The sequence below is a fragment of the Chrysochloris asiatica genome, unplaced genomic scaffold (genome assembly GCF_000296735.1).
Source record: "Chrysochloris asiatica unplaced genomic scaffold, ChrAsi1.0 scaffold00005, whole genome shotgun sequence".
Taxonomy (NCBI): domain Eukaryota; kingdom Metazoa; phylum Chordata; class Mammalia; order Afrosoricida; family Chrysochloridae; genus Chrysochloris; species Chrysochloris asiatica.
Genome location: NW_006408523.1, coordinates 18,677,515 through 18,686,218, shown reverse-complemented (window position 1 = coordinate 18,686,218; position 8,704 = coordinate 18,677,515). Strand labels below are relative to the sequence as shown.

The window sequence follows — 8,704 nt, the reverse complement described above, 5'->3', positions numbered from 1 at the left end:
AGCTGGTGGGTTTGAACTGCCGACCTTGTGGTTCACAGTCCAGTGCTTGTCCTGCAGCGCAACACCAGGAGTCCGGCATTAGCTAGTAGATGTAAATACACAAGACTCTGTAAAGGCCATTATAATCCAAAGTTTGAATTCATTAAATAAAATTTAAAACTCATTAGGAAGGATAGAGCTTGTGCTTTATTCATTTTATACCTCCAGGATTTATGTAGTTTAATAGATGCTGAGTAAAGTTGTGTATTAAATTTAAATGGCTTATCTGATCAAGATATTTAGAAAGGAGAGTAAGTTAGGAAAGGAAGGCTAATGAGAAAGAACCGAATTAGAAGTGACTAAGAGCAAAACTCTTACCAACTTAATGTTTTTGACACAGGAAAATGCAGTGAGCTTAGGGAGCAAGTAGTGCTAATACCAAGTTTGATTCTCATTTCTTAATTAAGGACTTTTTAAAAATCAAGTCTTTATTTCGTTATAATTTTAATTTATTATGATAGACAAATACAAATATTGAAGGTTCACCTTGTGATACTACACGAGATTTTATGTGAGCACTTATGAATACTATATTCGACAACCCTAGTCTTCAACAACAACCCAGACAAAGAGGACAAGACAGGCAAACACAGACAGACAGGCAGATAGATAGATAGATATATTACATATTGGCTAATATAAATGAAAATATAGGAGTTAGGTTTTAAAAACGTGAGTCATAGAAATAATAGTTTTATGATAGCATTTTTGTTGTTGTAAAAGTTAACTTTAGAAATGTAAGCAAAGGAATTGGATGGGTATAATTTGGTGGGGGTGGAGGAATTACATTTTCAATAATAAAGAATAAATATTGAGCTCAGGAAGGAAATTTCATGTTTGCAGAAAGCCAAATAACTTTGCCCTCAAAAATGTTGGTATCGTGGTAGCAGGAGTATCATTTGTTTAGAAGATTTCAGAATTAGGAAGGGAAAAGATGGCTGTAAACTCCATAAAACTTGAAACCGGGATTTACTATTGAGTTTTTATCTAAATTGCTTAGAAGCCACCAAAGGCTCAATTTTGAGGGTTGACTTAACAAATGAAGTATATGTGATGGCCAAAACGTTACACCCACTCTTCATTTATCAACTTTCTTTGTATCCAGAATTTCACTTGTATAACAATAGTAAAAAAATTATGTTTTGTGCATTAGTGACATACGTCTGGTAGTAAGGAATGCTCAGGTGCTAGGCAAGAGTAACGCTGTCTGTGATGGTTATGTGTCACCTTGGCTGTGCCTTCATTATCAGTGAGTTGGCAGTTATGTGTTGATGTTGTTGTTAGGTGCCATCAAGTTGGTACCGACTCATAGCGACCCTGCGCACAACAGAACAAAACTCTGCCCAGTCCTGTGCCAGCCTCACAATCATTGCTACATTTGAACCTGTTGCTGTTGCCACTGTGCCAATCCATCTTGTTGATGGCCTTCCTCCTGTCCTCCCACCCTCCATTTTACCAAACATAGTCTTCTTCTCCAGGGACCAGTCCCTCTTGATAATAGGTCTGAAGTCTGAGAGACAAAGTCTGGCTATCCTGCCTTCCAAGGAGCATTCAGATCTTCCTCCAACACAGATCTGTTTTTCTTTGGGCAGTCTGTGGTACTTTCAATATTCTCCTCTTAACACCGTAACTCAAATTCATGAATTCTTCTATAGTCTTCCTTATTCACTGTCCAATTTTCACTTGCATATGAGGTTATTAAAAATACCATGATTTAGGTCAGGATTTAGTCCTCAAACTTACACATCTTTACTCTTAAACACCTTAAAGAGGTCTTGTGCAGCAGATTTGCCTAATGCAATATGTCCTTTCATTTATTAACTGCTGCTTCCATGAGTGTTGATAGTTGACCCTAGCAAAATGAAGTATTTGACAACTTCAATCTTTTCTCCATTTATATGGATGCTGTTTATTGGTCCAGTAGTGAGGGTTTTTGTTTTCTTCACATTGAGATGCAACCCAAAGTGAAGGCTGTGGTCTTTGATCTTCATCAGTAAATATTTTAAGTCCTCTATACTTTCAGTAAGCAACGTTGTGTCATCTGCATATCTCAGGTTGTTAATGAGTCTTCCTCCAATCCTGATGCCAGGTTCTTCATATTACCCGGCTTCTCGGATTATGTACTCAGCACACACATTGAATAAGTATGGTGAAAGAATACAACCTTGTTGCACACCTTACCTAATTTTAAACCATTCAGTGTTCCCTTGTGCTGTTTGAGCAACTATTTCTTGGTCTATGTACAGATTCCTCACGAGCACAGCTAACTGTTCCGGAATACTCATTCTGCATAATGTTTTCCTTAGCTTGTCATGATCCACACAATTGAAAGCTTTTGCATAGTCAATAAAGCACAGGTAAACATCTTTCTGGTATTCTCTGCTTTCAGCCATGATCCATCTGTCATCAGCAATGCTAATCTCTCGTTCCATATCCTCCTGAATCTGGCTTGAACCTCTGGCAGTTCTTTGTCAATGTACGGTTGCAGCCATTTTTGAATGATGTTTAGAAAAATTTTACTTGCATGCGGTATTACTGATATTATCCAATGAGTTCTGCATTCTGTTGGGTCACCTCTCTTTGGAGTGGGCAGAAATACAGATCTCTTCTAGTCATTTGGTCGGCAGCTGTCTTCCAAATTTCTTGACATAGATGAGTGAGTGCCTCCAGTGCTTCCTTAGTTTGTTGAAAGATTTCGATTTGTATGCCATCAGTTCCCATAGCCTTGCTTTTTGCCAGTTCCTTCAGTGTACCGTCTATTTCTTCCTTCAGTACCATTGGCTTTTGTTCATATGCTACCTCTTGAAATGGTTGACCATTGACCATTTCCTTTTGGTACAGTGACTGTGTTTTCCTTCCATCTTCTTTTGATGCTTTCTGCATCATTCAATAATTTGTCCGTAGAATCCTTCAATATTTCAGGTCGAGTCTTGAATTATTTCTTCAATTCCCTCAGCCTAAGAAATGCTGAGCATGTTCTTCCCTTTTGGTTTTCTAAACTCCAGGTCTTTACACATTTTGTTATATTTGGCTTTGTCTTCTCCAGCTGCCTTTCAAGTTTTCTGTTCAGCTCTTTTACCTCATCATTTTTTCCATTTGCTTTAGCATCTCTATACTAGGGAACAAGTTTCGGAGTTTTTTCTGATACCCATTTGTGTTTTTTCTTTCTTTCTTAATTTCTTAATGGCCTTTTGCTTTCTTCCTTTATGAGGTTCATGATGGCATCATACAGCTCTTCTGGTCTTCGGTCTTTAGTGTCTAATGCATCAAATCTGTTTCTCAGATGATCTCTAAATTCAGGTTGGATATAGTCAAGGTCATATTTTGGCTCTTGTGGACTCATTTTAATTTTCTTCAACTTCAGCTTGACCCTGCATATGAGCAGTCCACAGTCTTCCCCTGTACTTGTTTTGACTGATGGAGCCTAACCACGTTGATAAGTGAGGAATGAGCGTATAGTAATTTAAATGGCTGATGTTTGGTAAAGATAAAAAGGGAAAGTAAACAATGATTTTTACTAACTGATTTCTGTGTAAATGCAACAGCTTAATGAGGAACTTGCTGAGTTTATAAATATAGTAACAACAGGAGAGGAAAATAATTAATCAAATAAGGATAAATAACAATGCCTTGGATACTTAGAATGAGAATTAAGATTGTGCTCTCCTTTACTCTGGGGATCTTATCATTGTATAATGTAAATTGTAAAATGTGTAGTCTGAAATCAGCAATTTTGATTTTTTAAATCAAAATTTTTTATTAGAAGAAATACTGAGATATTTGTAAGTTACTCTAAGATAATGGGCTTGCTTGAGTGTTGTTGTTGTTGTTGTTAGGTACCATCGAGTTGATAATGACCCTGTGTACAACAGAATGAAACACTGCCTTGTCCTGGGCCAACCTCACAATTGTTGCCACACTTGAGTCCATTGATGCTGCCACTTTGCCAATTCATCTTGCTGGGGGTCTTGGATGTTTACTGCTGTTTCTCTTCATTTTGAGTTGTACCCATCAGCAAATGAAGGTGCCGTGGGCTTTACTCCCATGGACTTTACTCCATTCGCATTATCACGGTCAGCTCTACTTTGAGGAGACAGCTGCTCTTCCCCTGTCACATTTTGACTGCCTTCCAACCTGAGGGGCTCATTTTCCAGCACTATATCTGACAGTGTTTTTCTGCTATTCATAAGGTTTTCAGTGAGTAAATATTCGGAAGTAGTTTGTCAGTCTTTCTTCCTAGTCTGTCTTTGTTTGGAAGTTCATCTGAAACCTGTCCACCATGGGTGACCCTGCTGGTATTTAAGATACCCATGGCATAACTTCCAGAATAATAGCAACTCATAAGCCACCACAGTATGACAAACTGACAGACTAGTGGTGGTTGCTTGACCTGTAGAACAGTTTAATTCCAAATAATGATTTTGAAGTAAGTAGGAGATGGATTTAGAAGAAAGTTTATATGTATTCTTTTAAGTCTTTGAGTTTATTTTCATTCTTGGAGATGTTTGATTCGAATCATAGTAGTGATAACATTTTTTGCACTTTGTGATCTGATGTAATAACAAGGTGTTTTTATTTTTTATTTAACTTTTGACATCAGTGAGGAAAAGATTGTGCTTGTTTATTTACCACCTTTATTGTCTGACTAGTAATGTAACGGCTTCAGTAATGTTTATACATGTTTAAAGGCTTTTTACCAAGAATTGAAAAAGTTACAATCTTTCCTCTAAATGTCATTCTGTTTTTTACAGAGTATTTTGCTGCTTTGGGAACAGTTTGAAGATACCAGTCATCACAGCTCCCATTCCCATCACAATTTAGCGGGGATTCTTCTGATCCTCTTACGAATTTGCCTGGCAGTGTCTTTAGGCTGTGGACTCTACCAGATCATCACAGTGGAGCGAAGTACACTCAGAAGGGAGTTCTATATCACATTTGCCAAAGTAGGAGTTTGGGGGAAAGAAGGGTTGCTTCTCATTCTTATGTCCATTCTCATTTCTTTGGGAAGCTAATAAGCAGCACATGCTAACTGACTTATCTAGTTTTTACTGTGTGCTTGGCCCTTTATATGCTTCAACTCACTTCATCGTCACAACCTGTGAGGAGCAGGCGTTGCTGTCCTTACTGTACAGAGCCAGTGGGATGTGATTTTCCTTATAAATGAAAACTAATAGTAGATTCATGTTACCTGGGTCACACGTTTTTATCAGTAGGAATTTTACATTTTTCTGTAGTATCAGAACTAAGAAAATTTTTTAATCAATTAGGAAATGTTACTATGATCTGTTGCCCTCTAAGTTCTACAGTGTTTTATAACAAACTGTGAAGAGGGCTGTCTGTTAGCAGACAGACAGACGGAGCCTGAAGGCTAAGTACAAATGAGCGTTTCAGCTATTCAACTCCATCCACATGAGGTCACGTTCACTTTCTTTGCTATTCTGTAAGAAAGAGCTCAGTGCTCATTTGACTCTTATCTCTAGTCAGGAAAGTCCTTGTTGTTGTTAACTGTTATCGAGTTGGTTCTGACTCATAGCAACCCTGTATTGGGTTTCTGAAGAGCAGCTGGTGGATTTGAACTGCCGGCCTTGTGGTTCGCAGTCCATGCTAATCCTACAGCGCCACACAGGAATGTCCTGTGCCTGTTTAATAAAGGAGAAAAGAGGAGGAGAGGGGCTGGTGTCGTCACATAAAATCCTCGTTCTATAGAAAGGTGTGTTCTCCTGTTGGACTGAAAGGAGGATACGTATCTTCCCATCTTGCCAGTTCAGATCAGCATCCTGGTAAACTGTGCTGTCAGCCTGGCCAGCCCACAGAACCTCTCCTGACGATTCCATTTTTTTTTTTTCAAATTATGGAAAAAATTATGATTTTATTTCAAAATTGATTTTGTTTAAGAGAATTGTCATGGTTCAAAGTTTCCCGTTCATATCAGCCCAGTTCTACCCTTCTCTGCAAGGAGCCTTCATCTTTGAGTGTTTCGGGCAGTGAGCACCTTGGAAATGTGCTGGTAATAGTTTTATCTGTTATGTCTTAACGACTTACCTCTGGTTTGTTTCAGGGCTGTGTCTTGTGGTTCCTGTGCCATCCAGGCCTCACATGTATTTCAGTCATTTTTAGTGAGTACCAAAGAGACAAGGTAAGTAACATACAGAATTAAAATAGTTTTTTAAAGGAAAATACCATCTTTATTAGAAATTATTAAAGTGTAAAGGACCTATTTATGTGTTCAGTAGCTTCCTGAATGCATGAAAATAAAACTTTGAAACAAAACATTGAGCCAGAGTATATAAATTAGAGGTTTAAAATATAAAGTGTGAAAACTAGGGGGCTTCACAAGGTCATGGAGAAATGGAATGAAAAAGGAGAAAAAGGAGTGGGATTTTTTCACCAACTGTTTGAAGCCCTATCATATAAGTTAAATGATTGAGAATGACTTTTGTTATCCTTATTTTAACCTATTTCAGAATACAGTTTTATCAATTAAAGAACCCGTAATACATTTTTGTGAAGAAAATGACTGAGTTGTTGCTAAATTATGGTAAAAATCAAGAGAGATGAATAAAAATTATCGCCGTTGCTTTAACAAGCAACAGAGTGAACTGCATGCCCCTGTGTGCCATGTTTGCATTGGGTTAGTACCTACCATCTTAAGTGAACAGCGCCATCATTTCAAAATGGAGTTCTGCCCAGACACCTTTACAAGCAACCGAGTAGGACTTGAGTGCACAAATAGTTTCTGAGCCTGAGGTATTTTATAAAGGTAAATAGGTCAGAAGGTAGTCTGTAAAAATAGAGAAGCAACTTGAAAATGTTTGAAGGGATTTTTAGAATATTCTTCAAAGCTCCTGTGAGTCATCCCTTATTCCTATTACTGTGTTAGCCAGGAACCTGGTTTTTGTTGTTATTTACGGAAACTCCTTTCTGTAATGTGCTCACCCTTAGGAGAGAATGGCTTAGTAAGTGTTTCTTTTGTGTCTTAACTTTGCCATCTATAAACTCTTTTAAAAATTTACCCCTGAACAATTAGAGTTCTGAAGTTAGTCATGTTTTCCTTTTGAAAATTGATTTGCTATTTGTATCCTTGGTAAAGACAAAGGGAGGGATAGTATGTGTGTATGTATGTATGTATACATATGCTTGTATGTAACGTGTGTTGGGTATATGTATGTATGTTGTTGTGCTGTGCCGTGGAGTCGTTTCCGACTCATATCAACCCTGTACAGGGTTTCCGAGGCTATAAATCTTTACAGGAGCAGAAAGCCTCATCTTTCTCCCATGAAACAGCTGGTAGTTTCGAACTGCTGACCTTCAGGTTCGCAGCCCGATTCATAACCACTATGCTACCAGAGCTCCTTATATGTATGTATATATGTGTTTATATATAACGTTGATATAGGTTCATGGTAAATCAAACATAACTGTTACGTTTCTGCCAGCCCTAGAAGAGTCTCTTATTTTCTTCTCAGGTTGTTATAATCGGGGTCACCCTTTGCCAGTCTGTCTCCATGGCCATTCTCTACAGACTCTTTCTGTCGCACAGTCTGTACTGGGAGGTTTCCTCGCTTTCCTCGGTAACACTACCACTAACCATATCGTCTGGACACAAAAGTCGGCCTCACTTCTGATACTTGATTTGGGTCAAAGGAAAAGTGAATTGCTTTGATGACGTGCAGTAAGGATCCAAATACAGTGACTTTTTTTTTTTTTTTTTTTTTTCATACATTGGTATGAAAAATTGAAAGCAAAAACAGAGCGTGTTGTTTTTATAACTGCATTTAAGCAGTACCCAAAACAAAGAATGATAATAAGTGAAATGCTTTGAAATATGCTTAATAAACTCTCAAGAAAGATTGTTGTCATAAGCAATTTCCCTGTGGAAATAAAGGTAAAGGTTACATGATATTTTGGTAAAATATTCACCACTTGTTATGCCTCATTTTACATCAACATATAGCTAACTCAGGTTTGAGAGTCTTATAGAAAGTAATCAGTTAAATGATTACTTGTATATGTATAATTTGTGTGTGTATATGTTTTATATATGTGTGTATATATATATATAAATTCCAATTATGAAATGTTTACTTAATATATATGCATATATGTGTAAATTCCAGTTAGGAAGTGTAATGCACTGATTCACAATTATTTTCTTTTGTTCTTTATGCTGTACAGAAAATGCATTTCCTGTTGGAATTTAAAGGAACTGAAACTGAAATAAGTTTAGGAAATGAGTATGAAATATTCATAGTTAAACTGCTTGTTTGTTTGTGGGTGGGGTTATTCTCCAATTTTTTTCTTTCCTTTTTGGCGCTAGTTGAAGTTTTTAGCTTGATTAGCAAAGGGTTTATATCAGTTTATGCAAAATAAAACTTGGATGCATTACCTGAGCTATAAGAATGAACAGTTTTAAAATGTGAAAACTTAGGTGAAAGGACAAGCAGGTTTACATGTTTATTTTTTTTTAAAAAAATATAAAGGAGAAAGTACTATGTGGTATGGTACTAAAATTTTAATCCCGATATAATTCATTTCTCTTACATTGAATCCTCAATCATAATTAAGCCATATACACAGATTAAATTAACAGAAGCATTTCACATAAATGTTGGTTTCAGTCATCAACTACCCATGAATTCCTGCCCAAGGATACTTAATCAGGATT

The 8,704-nt window shown here is 37.0% G+C and overlaps 1 protein-coding gene across 1 annotated transcript in view; it reads left to right on the top strand.

The window, feature by feature from the left end:
- The window catches only part of GPR180 (G protein-coupled receptor 180), a 35,804-nt gene extending 27,878 nt beyond the window's left edge, over positions 1–7,926 (top strand). The window contains exons 7-9 of the mRNA XM_006832004.1: positions 4,791–4,982; positions 6,098–6,175; positions 7,506–7,926. Of these exons, the coding sequence (XP_006832067.1) occupies positions 4,791–4,982; positions 6,098–6,175; positions 7,506–7,664 (429 nt within the window). The 3' untranslated portion in view covers positions 7,665–7,926. The remainder of the gene's footprint in view (positions 1–4,790; positions 4,983–6,097; positions 6,176–7,505) is intronic.
- The last annotated feature ends 778 nt before the right edge of the window (positions 7,927–8,704 follow it).